Here is a 14,961-nt window from a genome sequence, read left to right on the forward strand (position 1 = left end):
AATAAAAAAAATAGGAGACATAAATTGATTAAAATGCAAAGAAATTTAGTTTAAATTTATATGCTTTCAAAGTCCGAAGAATATAGAATCCACTCAATATTATACTCAAGTCAAGCAGAAATAGAGTCCATCCAATAATATTTTGTTTGTTCGGGCTAGACAACCCATGAGCTATTTGCTTGGAGGACTAAAAAATTATCATAATCTAGCATCCTGTTCACTTGAGTTTATCAACAACTAGGAGAATACCCCGCGCGTTGCTGCGGAAATTTTAGATAATTTAAAAAGAAATTAGACTATTTATATTTAGAGTTATATAAATGAAATTATCTTAAATTAATTTTGTTGAATGATTTGACATATCAATATGACAACTAAATGAATGTTAGTAGATGAAGAGATGACTATCATAATTACATGTGCTAGTTGGCTATAAATGTAAGTTTTAGTGGATTGTTGATGTGGATAGCTTGCATGTTGAGAGAAATCTCTAGTGGGGTTTAGCTTTATAAGAGTATTACATTCTACCAGATTTCATATTTCCATTGGCTTAGCTCTAGATCTTTAGGTTAGAACCATGCGTAGCGCGGATGGTGGAAAGCGTTGTGTCTTATCAAGTTTTTTCCCCAACTCATATATCCTCTAGCGCTTATGGATCGAGAGGCGAGGCGTCCATCGCACCGTGAAGCTTGTCTTCGTGAAATTCTTAAAGGCATATGCATGGGTTAGGGTGTGATACAAATTGTTATAGAAACGTTCCAGGTACAGATTTTCTCAAGTAATGTTTCACATGATGAATCAGATCACTTCATAAAATCGTTTGATTCTCAAATAAATACTTTTCTTGTAAAAAATCATATATATTTCAAAAAAAAATCTGATCTTTTTGTGTTTAAAGAACAATGTCAACACAACCTAGTTTAACATGTTACTTGAAAAAAGACCAACGAAAGAAAATAATCACCATTAGAAAGGGGATACCAGAATCGGAAGCACCAGAACTAACATATATTGCCAGTTTGTTAATGTCATTTCGTGTGCTCACGTAGAAAACCAAAAACATTCAAGCTCCGATTCCATTGCCAAAAAGAGTAGTATTTGGCATTGGTTCTTGCATTTCTTAGTAGAAACGACTCCATGGATTTTATTGTTTAGACGCGCATTAAGATATTACAACATGTACTATCATTTCTCAAGATAATATGCATGGATTGTGCATTCAGATATTACAATATGTACTATCATTACTTAAGATTAAGAAAAAAAATTGTTTAGCTTCTTGATTGAGTGGCAGGCCCTTATGGAACGTGTTTGGTTTCATAGCCGATAGCTCTGCCCATTGGTCAATGTTTTCCATACGCTGAAATCTGGACGACGAGCCTTGGTTGAGAGAAACAGGGCAGAGTGGGTTTTAGAGCCCTCGTACGCGGCCGCTAAACCACCGGATCTATTGGTCGTTCCCCGGCGCCGACAAGGCCAAACCCTAGAACCCTGCCAAGATGAGGTCGCTGCGAGCGGCGCAGACCCTAGTCTCCCGTTCCCTCCTCTCCGCGCGCCATCTAAACGGCGCAGCCTCCCCCGCCACGGCCGCCGCCGCCGCGGGCGCGCGGTGGTGCGCCACGCCGGCGCCGGTGCCGCCGCCCCGTTCGCCGCTTCCGTCCTCGAGGGTGATGCCTGCCGGGGTTGCCGGCGCAGTATCCTTCTCCCTTACCTTCGCTACTGTAGCGGTGGCGGAGGCCAAGGCCAAGGAGCGGCCGCAGCCGGATCTGTTGCCGCAGAACGTGGTGCTGTACCAGTACCAGGCCTGCCCCTTTTGCAACAAGGTCAGAGGTGAGACACCTTCCAGTGTATGTTATGTTCAAATCAGTTTTCCACTTGCTTCTGGGATCAGGAGATTTTTTTTTTCACTCATTTCGTGTAGGAATATATGATTATTTGTTTTTTTAGAAAAAGGTAGGGGTACATCATCTTATAGATAATAAAATGTTACATGCTTTGCTCGGTCTGCTTATAGTAATGAATGAACCAAACATAATAGATGAACTTAATCTGGTAAATTCAAGAAGCAATCATTCATCACAAAACAGTGCATCACGACTGAGAGGAGTGCTAGATTGCTGAAGATGAGTATGATACATGACCAATAAGTTGATTGCACGAGGGCTACTCGTGGAATGGGTCATTTATCTGGATTGGTCCATTGCTATCATAATTAATAATTTTATTAGTGGATTGTGCTATGGTTAATGTATTAATTGGTGGCGAGGAAACAGAAAAATTATAAAATTGTTTAAATGTGCCATGGGTGGTAGGGTTCACAATGAATGTGCTATTAGATTGAGAGATGATCCAAGTGATATGAATGTTCTTGGTAAACCATATGTAGCAAAGAGTTATACTCTCTTTTTATATTAGTATTATGTTTCTGAAGTATGATATGATAGCAATTTGCTCCATGTTTAAATCTGGAATTTGGAATGTGGTTTGTCTTTGTTTTCCGTGCCAATGTTTGACAGGTTTGGTACATGAACTCTATAGTACAGTAAATAATAGTTAGATACCAAACTGTTTTCCTGAATGTGAGGGTAATGAAATGGAATAAATTTTTTAAAAATATTGGTGTTAACATTTCATAACAGTGGGAGAACTATAGAAATTGTCTGCTTGAGGACAATATACTTTTCTGTTCTTGAATATACATGTTCCCACTGCCATGACATTAACTTTTTCTCCATTGCCTTCATCTCAGCCTTTTTAGACTATCATGATATACCATACAAAGTCGTGGAGGTTAATCCATTGAGCAAAAAGGAAATCAAGTGGTCTGATTACAAGAAAGTCCCAATATTGACAGTAGACGGTGAAGAGCTTGTTGATTCATCAGGTTACTCTTTGCTGTTACATAGTTTTTGTCTCCTTTTACATTGTGATAATCGCAAATTACATGCTCTTTTTTTTCATATGTGCTAAACAATGAAGTGCTTTGGCATTTTTGTGATCTTATTGACAGATATAATCAATATACTACAGCGCAGAATCAACCCTGATGAACCCACTAATGATGAGGAAGCAAAATGGCGAAGGTATCTTATCTATTACTTCCTTAATTACTATTTAAGTTATGGCTTATCATTTCAAAATTTCTTCGAACTCATGGTTCAGAGGTTGAAAGTAATGAAGTTTTTTGTGATTTCACTTTTAGTAGTGGTAGCGTGACCTCACATTGTTCTTAACCTTCATGCACAAGTCCATTTGTACTTTTCTATGTGAACATCAGGTGCAGGCCTTACGTAGTGAGTTGAAAATGATTTAACAGCCATAAAGTACACAAATAAACAGAAAATTAGATTTGTCCTTGAATTTCAGGTTCTGCTAGTTCCTTCAAATATTTGTGAACTACTTTTCTTTTATAACTACTATGCTTCCACACATGTTCCAAGAAACTTGTGCAAACTCAGTTGCTTGTCCTGATCTTATCACTGTACCATTCACGATCAGTATTGCCCATTTGGGGTGAACTGGCATTATATTGGTAACAGTTAGAATCCTGCTTTCGCCACCACTATCTGAATAGTTATGCCTAAACCAGTGCTTTAAAAGGCGTTGCCTATGCTCTAGCCTTGCTAACACATTGTTTACTGCTAGGCATTTAGTCTAGGTGTTTTTCTCTATTTTTTACATGCTCATTTTATATTAATATATGCCAGAAGCCGCCTGGGCACTTTTGAGCTTGACTACCGCTTTAGGGCCTTGTGCTCTTTGAAACATTGCTATTATGTTTTTTCCTTATAATACTTTCCTTGATCTAGGGGGTTGATGAGCACCTTGTGCATATCTTGCCTCCTAACATATATCGGATAACTTCAAATGCTCTAGAATTTTTGAGCTTGACCACTACTCTAGGGCCTTGTGCTCTTTGAAACTTTGCTATTTTATTTTCTTCCTTCTAATATTTTTCCCTTGATCTAGGTGGGTTGATGAACACCTTGTGCATGTCTTGTCTCCTAACATATACCGGACAACTTCAGAAGCTCTAGAATCTTTTGACTACATTGCAAAACATGGTAACTCGATATATCCTCAAATCTGTTGTGCATATCTTCCTATGATTCCTTTCTTTTTCATACTTTGAACTTCAGAGATGCACTTTCAGTATCTTTCCTCTCCTGCAAAATTGAATTTATTGAGATGAGCACTGCCCACTATCACTAAACACCTGTGCAAATTTAAGCTCACGCTCTACTTATTGAGAATTACATAAGGCACACAATGGTAAATTGTTATAATATGGATTCATGGACTAATGGGTGGTATTTGGGTGATAGCTATTTTCAAATCAAGCTGATATGATGTTGTAAAATTCTAAATTCCCATAATGAACAATGGCATGAAGCGTATCTGTGTCAAATCATACTATAACTTTGGTTGCTCCTTACTGAATCCATATTCTAACAATTTACCATTGTGTGCAGACAAATCTGGTTATAATCTATTATGGTTATTTCAGCAAACCAGATATGTATATGTTTATTATTGATTGTCAATGTTAAACATACCTATTTCTTCTTGCCACTCCCAAATTTGGTTCCATTGCATTTTATTACCTTGGTTCCAAATTGTAGGTCGTTTTGGCTTTTTCAGATGCATAATTTTTAATATGTACCAAGACATAAGGTATCTAGGTGCATAGATTGATTTTCAGTTTGTGACAATAGCCAAACACTATTGATTTTCAGTTTTTGTGACAATAGCCCACCACTATCTTCTGTGGGTTCTTGTGCCATCACCCACGTTTTCTTCTCCAGATATGATTGAAATAGTTACCTATCTTTTGTACGTGTCATTCCCCTAAACAGGCGGTGTCATGGGAAAGATGCAGTTTTGGCCTTGGGGGTAAAGGTCCATCTAATGACAATATATAAAGGAGTATTTAACACTTTTATGGCCCAGATATTATCAGAGCTCAGGGTTCTCACAAAAGACAATTATGCCTTTCTCAGAAAGTAGGATCCTTTGTGGATTGTTATCCTTTATGGGATGGCATGGAACAAGAAATGTATCACGGAATTCCTTCGAGAGAGAAAAAAGGAATGTATCATGTAATATTCAGAACTTGATTTTGTTGATTGCTATGGCCCCCATATGGTTGTCAGGCCTTCTTCTATACCTTGACGAAAATAAAGAGCAAGGGCCCTGTCATGTGCGGACGGACGTACGCAAGGTGCAGGCGCGCCCACGACGTACGCCGCGCGGCTGAGCGCGCAGGGCGCGCGGTCCAGCAGCCCGAAGGGGCAACTTCCAGTGGCTAGAAATTAGAGATTAGATTGGAGGCTGTTTTGGTTAGTTCTATAATTAGGGGAATTCCTTCCATAGTTTGTTGGGCCATTGGCTAATTATTCCTGTAAGCAGGGAAGAATGAATTAAGCAAGATTAATCTCCTATCTCCTTCCCCACGTCTCCTAAGCCCAGCCGGCTGAGAGGGGTATAACCTCCGCCCTGGAAGACTCTGCCGGAGACTACGAGCTTCGTAGTCGAGGGCGAGCTACCCTAAACTACAGTGCCCTTGACAACATGGTATCACGGTCTCGTCGATCCTCCCCCACCCGCTCCTCCAGTTCATCTTCCGCAGCCGCCCACCCCGATTCCGCCGCAACCCCATCGCCCACCTCGGCCGCGTCCGTCTCCCTCGCGCCAATCATGACAGAGCCCTCCGCAGCCGATCTCATGGCGGCCATCAAGGCCATCACCGAAGACATGGCTACCATGAAGGCCGATATGGCCTTGCTGAAGGAGAAGTCTGAGTCGTCCGCCGGCGGCGGCGGCGATCGGCGTGCGGACGGTTAGCACCCTGACTACCCGTCCAAGCACAAGAAGTGGGATTTCCCACGTTTCGACGGCACCACCGACCCCATGCTCTTCCTCAACAAGTGCGACGCCTACTTCCGCCAACATCGTACCATGGCGGAGGAACGCGTGTGGCAGGCTTCGTACAACCTCGACGGTGTCGCGCAGCTGTGGTACACCCAGCTCGAGGACTCCGGCACGCCCACCTGGGCGCGCTTCAAAGAGTTCCTGAACCTGCGGTTCGGGCCGCCGCTCCGATCGGCGCCGCTGTTCGAACTCACCGAGTGCCGGCGCACGGGCACCGTCGAGGAGTACTCCAACCGTTTTCAGGCGCTCCTGCCTCGAGCGGGTCGTCTGGACGAGGAGAGCGTGTTCAGCTCTGCACCGGCGGTCTGCTGCCGCCGCTTAGCCATGCCGTTCGCCTCCACAACCCCGACTCGCTCGCCGCGGCCATGAGCCTCGCGCGCTAGGTCGAGCTGATCGAGGCTGAGCGCCCGACGCCGCCTGCGCCACGCACACCTGCGCGGGGCATTCTGTCGGCGCCTGCGCCCCGGGCTTCCCTGCCGCCGGCACCGCAGCCGCTGGCACTACCTGCCCCCCCCGGTAATCGCCGCCTCTCGCCCGAGGAGATGGCCGAGCGCCGCCGTCTCGGTCTCTGTTTCAACTGCAACGAGAAATACACTCGCGGCCATAACCGTTTTTGCAGGCGTATCTTCTTCCTGGAGGGCGTCAAGATTGATGACACCGCGGACGAGGCGGCGGCGGCCGAGCTCGACGCCGAGGCCCCCTGCTTTTCCCTCCAGGCCGTGGCTGGGGTCCTTGTGGCGGGTACCATGCAGATCCGAGTGACCCTTGGCGCCGCAGCCCTCGTCGCTCTCCTCGACTCTGGCAGCACACACAACTTCATCTCGGAGGCAGTGGCCCGGCGTTTCGGCCTTCCTCTGCACCAGCGACCCCGCCTCACCGCCTTGGTCGCGAACGGCGAGCGCGTCACCTGTGACGGCGTCATCCGCGACGCTCCTTTGCTCATCGACGGCGTCGTGTTCTCGGCCGACCTCTTCGTCATGCCGCTGGCCGGGTACGACGTCGTCCTGGGGACACGCTGGCTGGGCGCGCTTGGGCCCATCGTCTGGGACCTCGGCAGCTGGCACATGACGTTCCAGCGCCAAGGGCGCCCCATCTCCTGGACAGGCGTCGCCTGCCCTTCAGCGTCGACCCTGGGCGTCACCTCGGAGGCAGGCCCTCTCCTCGACGCCCTGCTGCACGCGTAGGGGGGGCTCTTCGCGGACTCGACAGGTCTGCCCCCAAACGCGCGCACGACCACCGCATCTCCCTGAAGCCCGGCGCCCAGCCCGTCGCTGTACGGCCCTATCTCCCTGAAGCTGTGCGCCGCTATGATCGAGCAGGGGATCGTCCGCCACAGCGACTCGCCCTTCTCATCGCCGGTCCTCCTCGTCAAGAAGTCGGACGGTTCGTGGCGTTTCTGCGTCGATTACAGGGCGCTCAATGCGCTCACCGTCAAGGACGCTTTTCCGATCCCGGTGGTTGACGAGCTCCGTGGTGCCAAGTTCTTCACCAAGCTGGACCTCCGGTCCGGGTACCACCAGGTGCGGATGCGGCCGGAGGATGTGCACAAGACGGCGTTCCGCACCCACGACGGCCTCTACGAGTTCCTGGTGATGGCGTTCGGGCTATGCAATGCCCCGGCGACGTTCCAGGGCCTGATGACGTTCCAGGGCCTGATGAATGATGTGCTCCGGTTGTTCGTCCGTCGCTTCGTCCTGGTATTTTTTGATGATATTCTCATCTATAGCAGGACATGGGCAGATCACCTCTGCCACCTTCATGCCGTCCTCGACGAACTGCAACGCCACCAGCTCTTCGTCAAGCGCTCCAAATGTTCCTTTGGAGCTCCCTCCGTCGCCTACCACGACCACGTCATCTCCGCGGAGGGAGTGGCCATGGACCTGGCCAAGGTGCAGGCGATCTGTGACTGGTCGGCTCCGCGCTCGGTGAGGGCCGTACGCGGCTTCCTCGAGCTTGCGGGCTACTACCGCAAGTTCGTCCACGGCTACGGGGCCCTTGCTGCACCGCTGTCGGCGCTCCTCAAGAAGGAGGGTTTCTCCTGGCCGCTGCGGCGTTTGCGGCCCTCAAAGCCGCCATCACGACCGCCCCTGTCCTCGCCATGCCGGACTTCACCAAGCTGTTCACCGTCGAATGCGACGCGTCGACCGTCGGGTTTGGGGCGGTCCTTACTCAGGAGGGCCACCCGGTCGCCTTCTTCAGCCGGCCAGTGGCGCCCTGCCACTGCGCGCTGGCCGCCTACGAGCGCGAGCTCATCGGCCTCGTCCAGGCCGTACGACACTGGCGGCCGTATCTCTGGGGGCGGCGCTTCATCGTCAAGACAGACCACTACAGTCTGAAGTATCTCCTCGACTAGCGCATCGCCACGATCCCTCAGCACCACTGGGTCGGCAAGCTCTTGGGCTTCGACTTCTCGGTGGAGTACCACTCCGGCGCCACAAACATCGTCGCCGACGCTCTCTCTCGCCGCGGCACCGAAGAGGGGGAGGTCATGGCGATCTCGGCGCCCCGCTTTGACCTCGTCGACCGCCTGCGCCATGACCAGGCCACCGACCCGGCCTTGGTCGCCCTCTACGCCGAGGTTCGTACGGGCGCCCGCGCCGCCCCATGGGTGCTGGTGGATGGTATGGTCACCTACGACGGCCGCATGTACATTCCGCCCGCGTCGCCGCTCCTCTAGGAGGTCGTGGCAGCCGTTCACAACGATGGCCACGAGGGCATCCACCGCACCCTCCATCGACTTCGGCGAGATTTCCACTTTTCCCCAACATGCGCCGCATCGTGCAGGCGTTCGTGCAAGCCTGCAGTACCTGCCAGCAGTACAAGGCGGACCACCTCAGGCCGGCGGGTCTGCTGCAGCCGCTACCGGTGTCGTCCGCTGTCTGGGCCGACATCGGCATCGACTTTATCGAGGCGCTGCCCAAGGTGCAGGGCAAGACAGTCATCCTCTCCGTGGTGGACCGCGTCAGCAAGTAGTGCCACTTCATTCCGTTGGCACACCCCTACACCACGGAGTCCGTCGCCCAGGCGTTCTTCGCCGACGTTGTTCGCCTACATGGCGTTCCACAGTCCATTGTCTCGGACCGCGATCCGGTGTTTGCGTCCACGTTCTGGCAGGAGCTTATGAGGCTCACCGGGACAAAGCTCTACATGTCGTCTGCCTTCCATCCTTAGACGGACGGACAGACCGAGGCCGCCAACCATGTCATCGTCATGTACCTACGCTGCTTCTCCGGGGACCGTCCTCGCCAGTGGCTCAGGTGGCTGCCGTGGGCGGAGTACATTTACAACACCGCCTACCAGTCCTCTCTCCGCGACACGCCGTTCCGGGTGGTCTACGGCCGGGATCCCCCGACCATTCGCTCGTATGAGCCTGGAGATACCCAGGTGGCCGCGGTGGCTCAGGAGATGGAGGAGCGCACCGCGTTCCTCGACGACGTTCGCTATCGCTTGGAGCAGGCTCTGGTGGCACAGAAGCGCATCTACGATCGGCACCATCGCCCCGTGTCCTTCCAGGTCGGCGACTGGGCTTGGCTGCGCCTCCGACAGCGCGCTGCGGCGTCCCTCCCCAACGCGCCCAAGGGGAAGCTCAAGCCTCGCTATGTCGGGCCGTATCAGGTCCTGGAGTTGATCAACGAGGTGGCTGTCCGCCTCCAGCTGCCCCCAGGAGCTCATCTGCACGACGTGTTCCACATCGGCGTCCTCAGGAAGTTCGTCGGCACACCGCCGGTTGCCCCACCTCCGCTGCCCCCTCTACTGAACGGGGCTGCTGTTCCTGCACCCGCCAAGGTCGCCAAGGCACGGATTGCCAGGGGCGTGCGCCAGCTGCTCGTCGAGTGGCAGGGCGAGCCACCGTCTGCTGCTACCTGGGAGGATCTGGAGCACTTCCGCTCTCGGTTTCCGGCCTTTCAGCTCGAGGACGAGCTGGATTTCGAGGCGGGGAGAGATGTCATGTGCGGACGGACATACGCAAGGCGCAGGCGCGCCCGCGACGTACGCCGCGCGGCTGAGCGTGCAGGGCGCGCGGTTCAGCAGCCCGAAGGGGCAACTTCCAGTGGCTAGAAATTAGGGATTAGATTGGAGGCTGTTTTGGTTAGTTCTATAATTAGGGGAATTCCTTCCATAGTTTGTTGGGCCATTGGCTAATTATTCCTGTAAGCAGGGAAGAATGAATCAAGCAAGATTAATCTCCTATCTCCTTCTTCCCCACGTCTCCTAAGCCCAGCCGGCTGAGAGGGGTATAACCTCCGCTCTGGAAGACTCTGCCGGAGACTACGAGCTTCGTAGTCGAGGGCCAGCTACCCTAGACTACAGTGCCCTTGACAGGCCCCGTCATCTTTTCTTAGATCTGTTAGTTTTGAGTGTTGATGACCTATGAAACCCATTTTTGGGAGTTGCATACTCAGATAATGTGTGAACTATGGCAATGCCATGAACACATATAGCTAGAATGTCGAATGCATGATTTTTCTCTTTGGTCTTTCTGTCGAAAAGCTTGTGATTCTTCATAAGTTTTCAAAGATGTGCAGTTAAAGTTTCATCTTTTTTTCATCATTTTCATTTTGCGGATACATTCAATTGCTTAGATTGCCTTTTTGCTGGTGATTGTACGTCAGCTCAGAGATACAAGCATACTGGATCCATCTTTTTCTTGGGATCTTGTATCAGCTCAGAGACAGTACATACATCAAATTGTTTTTGGATGTTTAGATGCCAGCAAACACATCAATTTTTTGCCTGTTTACTCTGTACAAGGTACCTGACACAATTCTTGATCTTGTGAACCCTGCAAACAAACAACATAGTCTTGTCTTGATCGATGAATCTTGTGAACTCTGTAAACAAATTCTTGATCTTGCGAGCAAAGATTGACTTTATTAGCTAGACATAGGCAGATTACAATCAGCATTTAGAAAGGGCAAAGCGCAAACCGGTGCTTGTCCTAACCATGCCGCAGAATGTTTACTACGGCTAGCTAAAGCATTTGCTGCGGTCTCATGTACAATAGGGTTGTTTCCTTTAATCTGATGGCTGTCCAGAAAAATGAATGCAATTTTGGTTCTTTTTTTAACGCAAATGGCAGGAGCTGAGCCTTTCAATTAAGGAGAAAGAGTTTTACGTACAGGACGTGGCTGGAATAACCACGAGGCACTAGACACCAAGCTAATAAGGCCTTATTTAGTTCAACCCAAAAACCAAAAACTTTTCAAGATTCCCCGTCACATCGAATCTTGTGGCATATGCATGAAGCATTAAATATAGTCAAACACAAAAACTAATTACATAGTTTATCTGTAAATCGTGGGATGAATCTTTTAAGCCTAGTTAGTCCATGATTAGACAATAATTGCTAAATAAAAACAAAAGTACTACAGTACGTAAAACCAAAAATTTTTGGAAACTAAACAAGGCCTAAGACACTAAGAAGGTTGTACCCGGTGTGCTTTTGTACAAGTCTATGCTTCGATTGATCTGTCCAGCAACTTGTAGAGCGATTTTGGTTCTGACTTATCTTTCCAATGAGTTTTGACATTGGACTAGAATCTATTTTATACTGTACCAACAGATGTAAGGGTTATCATTTTTTTTATATGGATGATTACACAAATTTACTTGAGTTGTGTGATTCACATACGACAATAAATGCTTCTTTCCAAACCTTTGTTATGCAGGTAATTTCAGTTTTACTGAGAGGTTTGCCGTGAAGTATGCTGGTGCTGTAGCCATGTACATGGTATCTAAGAAGCTAAAGAAGAAATACAACATAACTGATGAGCGTGCTTCGTTGTATGATGCTGCCAATACATGGATCGAAGCCCTGAATGGAAGAGATTTCCTGGGTATCATATTTTTTCGCTTGCTAAAAACAAGGGCATAAGAATAGGGAAACAGTAGAGATAATTTTATTTCTTGAATAAGGCAATACTGACTGTGGCTGTTCCTCCAGGTGGCTCCAAGCCTAACTTGGCAGATCTTGCCGTCTTCGGTGTTCTAAGACCTATACGGTACTTGAGAGCAGGAAAAGACATGGTTGAGAATACTGAAATCGGTGATTGGTACCAACGCATGGAAGTTGCAGTTGGAGAACCATCAAGAATACAGGATGCAGAAGGAAACTAGAATTTTGACAAGACATTCTTTTAAAGAATTTAGTGGAACCTGTGCCTATACATGGAGGCTATTCAAAATTTTGCCCAAATTAAGCGTATGCAATAATGCTCTGCCAGATTTCAAGTTCTAGCACCGAGGAACAGTGTTTTGATTTGGGAGTTTTGGTTGTGTTACTGTACAATGTTTTGCTCTCCTAGCTGATCACGTCTAAATTGTACTCCAGCATCTCAGCAATCCTGCTGTGCCTAAGTACGGAGAATGCTGGATCTGCCAAACTGACAGATTCATGATTGTTTAATTAGTTAATGGCAATATCATGTGGCATTTATTGGCTGGACATGTTCCAGAAATGGTCCTTAGATCGTATGACCATGACCCATACATGGGTTCTGCCGGGCCTCCGAATCGTCTATCTACTAGTTTTATTTATCCTGTTTCTTAACGAAGTGTTGAAAACCCTAGCCAAACTAGTTATAAACAGAAATTGCTGAAACTTTCTCAAGACCTTAGCGCCTGCAATTCTTCTTGCTTTAAGCTGCAACTCGAGAGCACAAAAAACAGGGGAAATTAAAGGAATCGCAGATCGGAGAGGACGGAGGAAGAATAGTATGAGCAAATCACCTTGCTGGCCATGAATGGCAACCAGGAAAACAATTTTGCAACTAATAATACCTGACTGCTCACCAACCCAAATAAAAGTGGCCGCCCAAAGACCAAAGGCTACCTACCGTTTGGCGTTTGCAACCACCGAAATAATGCACCGTGGCGCGTCCTCATCAGTGCTCAAATCCATACCGAAACCACCACTACTAGTACGCTGCTGCTAGGATATTTGCACGTCCCTTTGGGAACCAACCAATCACGCTGAAATCACTCTGATTCACTGCGATCAGCTCAAATGAACAGACAGCAATAGCAAGAACGATTGATTGCTGCAGATTCATCAGCTCAAATGAACAGACGGCAATAGCAAGAACGACGACCGATTTTGCCGGTTCAGTTTCCACAACACTACTACAAATTACTACTACCATTACAAATCCGTTCTTTTCTTTCACAAAATCAAAACACATACTACTACATCTCTTCTACTCTACTACCTCAAACCCAGAAACGAGACAAAAAAAATGAAACAAAAAAACATAAAATGAGCAAAAGCTCCAACATCAAACAATAAAAGCATCTAGAACCAAAAGCTGTCACCACCGTCCTCTCGAGGGTCCAGGTCGTCCAGGTCCCCCCAACACCGGCACCGACATCATCACCAGTTCACCACCATCTACATGACGGCGCAGGCGTTGGGGTTCTCGTCGCTGAACGCGGCGGTGTACCTGACCTCGGTGGACGACGCCCTGGCGAGCGGCGCGGCGGTAGGGTCAGCGACGACGTCGCGGACGTACCCGGCGGGTGCCTTCTTGTCGTAGGCGCCCGGCGCGTAAGGGTGCGCCACCATCTCGTACGGCACGTACGGCCACGGCTCCACCCGCTTCCCCGTCTTGTACGCCACCCGCCGCATCACCTTGCCGGCGTCCACGTACCCCGTCACCGTCACCTTGTTCTGCTTCGCCGTCACCTCCACTGAGCTCACCCCTTTCATGTCCTCCAGTGCTTTCTTCACCTTCCTCTCGCAGCCTTCGCAGTCGATCCGTACCTTCATCTCCACCGTCTGCATGCGTGTATCAGGTTTTCAAGGTCAGGTCAGGTCAGTTTGTTGGGATTTTGAAGAGAAACAGATCAAGATTCATCAGAAGTATGTATGTATGTATGTATGTACCTGGAACTGCTTCCTCTTCTTGAGATGGCGGCGAGACCTGGGCAAGGAGCAGTACTCGGAGACGACGTCGACGATGCCCATGGCGTCGCTAAGGGAAAACGAAACAACAACACAAGATGAAGAAGAGGCTCTGCTGATCTGATGTGTGTTGTACTACAGTAGTACAAAGGAGGACTCTTTTGTGATTGATGAAGAGCTGAGAAGTGGAGAAGAAGCTGGAGAGGACGGAAGACTAGCCCTCTGATGATTGATAAATATAGGCATCTTGGGCACCGGCGAGAATCCAGTACCGCCCCGACACGTGGGGGCGCGGGGCCGCGAGCAAGTTTTTTCAAATTTTTTAAAGACGCTGGAAGGAGGGATGGATGATAGGAGGAAGGAAACGGCGGTGGCTCCGGTGGATGTGGGGTCCACACGCCATGGAGGCAGGGGGGCCACGTGGGGGTTGGCGCGTGGACAGGTGGGGGTGAAGCAGCGATGAGGGTGACGCCAGGCCGGCCGCTGTTATGGTGTGGCAGTCAGGTCAAGCTTGGGTACAGTACAGTAGAGAGCTGCGAATGCCCGTGACCGGAACTTGTTGGCCGGCCGACGAGACGAGTGCGAGGAAGCTGCCAACCGGCCAAAAATAATGGGACTACTGTCATGGTCATGGGGTTGGGGTCGCCAGACAGAGACGGCACCGGCCGGCCACTGTTTACGAGGCCTCTACTTGAGCCTCTCGTACTGGTGTACTGGGAGTATGTACTGGTACTGTTTCTTCAATATATAACATCAAAAACTAGCAAGATTGAGCCGTGAGCGATTTTGCTGCAGCTCCGAGATTCACGTACAATTACCATATACTACTGAATTGCTCACTAAAGCTTTTAAAATTAAATTCCTGAAGGTTTCTTTTGGCACTTGCAGTTTGCAGAGTGTGCGCGCTGGGTACGGTATGCTTGGGTGAGGAGCACTAGATTTCTGAAGTTACTACTACAAGTGAGCAACTTGAACAGTTCTAAATTTCTGAAAGTTAGGCCTCGTTTAGTTCACGAAAAATTTCTGAAGCTACTATAGCACTTTCGTTTGTATTTAATAAATATTATCTAATTATAAACTAATTAGGTTTAAAAAACTATTATCGTAAATTACAAGTAAACTGTGTAATT

General features: G+C 48.7%; 2 protein-coding genes across 2 annotated transcripts; one reads left to right on the forward strand and one right to left on the reverse strand.

The window, feature by feature from the left end:
- Positions 1,345-12,378, forward strand: LOC8069412 (prostaglandin E synthase 2). The gene is made up of 6 exons (XM_002446150.2): positions 1,345-1,830; positions 2,750-2,884; positions 3,011-3,083; positions 3,970-4,064; positions 11,601-11,768; positions 11,876-12,378. The coding sequence occupies exons 1-6, from the start codon at positions 1,500-1,502 to the stop codon at positions 12,046-12,048; spliced, it is 975 nt and encodes a 324-aa protein (XP_002446195.1). The 5' UTR covers positions 1,345-1,499; the 3' UTR covers positions 12,049-12,378.
- Positions 12,953-14,117, reverse strand: LOC8069413 (heavy metal-associated isoprenylated plant protein 27). The gene is made up of 2 exons (XM_002447507.2): positions 13,814-14,117; positions 12,953-13,705 (listed from the first exon to the last, which is right to left on the reverse strand). The coding sequence occupies exons 1-2, from the start codon at positions 13,892-13,894 to the stop codon at positions 13,319-13,321; spliced, it is 468 nt and encodes a 155-aa protein (XP_002447552.1). The 5' UTR covers positions 13,895-14,117; the 3' UTR covers positions 12,953-13,318.

The sequence above is a fragment of the Sorghum bicolor genome, chromosome 6 (genome assembly GCF_000003195.3).
Source record: "Sorghum bicolor cultivar BTx623 chromosome 6, Sorghum_bicolor_NCBIv3, whole genome shotgun sequence".
Classification (NCBI taxonomy): Eukaryota; Viridiplantae; Streptophyta; class Magnoliopsida; order Poales; family Poaceae; genus Sorghum; species Sorghum bicolor.

Coding starts and splice junctions, on each gene's coding strand:
- LOC8069412 (XM_002446150.2), top strand. CDS start 1,500: ATGAGGTCGCTGCGAGCGGCGCAGACCCTAGTCTCCCGTTCCCTCCTC. Junction 1,831..2,749: donor CTTTTGCAACAAGGTCAGAG/GTGAGACACCTT, acceptor CCTTCATCTCAG/CCTTTTTAGACTATCATGAT. Junction 11,769..11,875: donor GAATGGAAGAGATTTCCTGG/GTATCATATTTT, acceptor CTGTTCCTCCAG/GTGGCTCCAAGCCTAACTTG.
- LOC8069413 (XM_002447507.2), bottom strand. CDS start 13,894: ATGGGCATCGTCGACGTCGTCTCCGAGTACTGCTCCTTGCCCAGGTCT. Junction 13,706..13,813: donor AGAAGAGGAAGCAGTTCCAG/GTACATACATAC, acceptor ACACGCATGCAG/ACGGTGGAGATGAAGGTACG.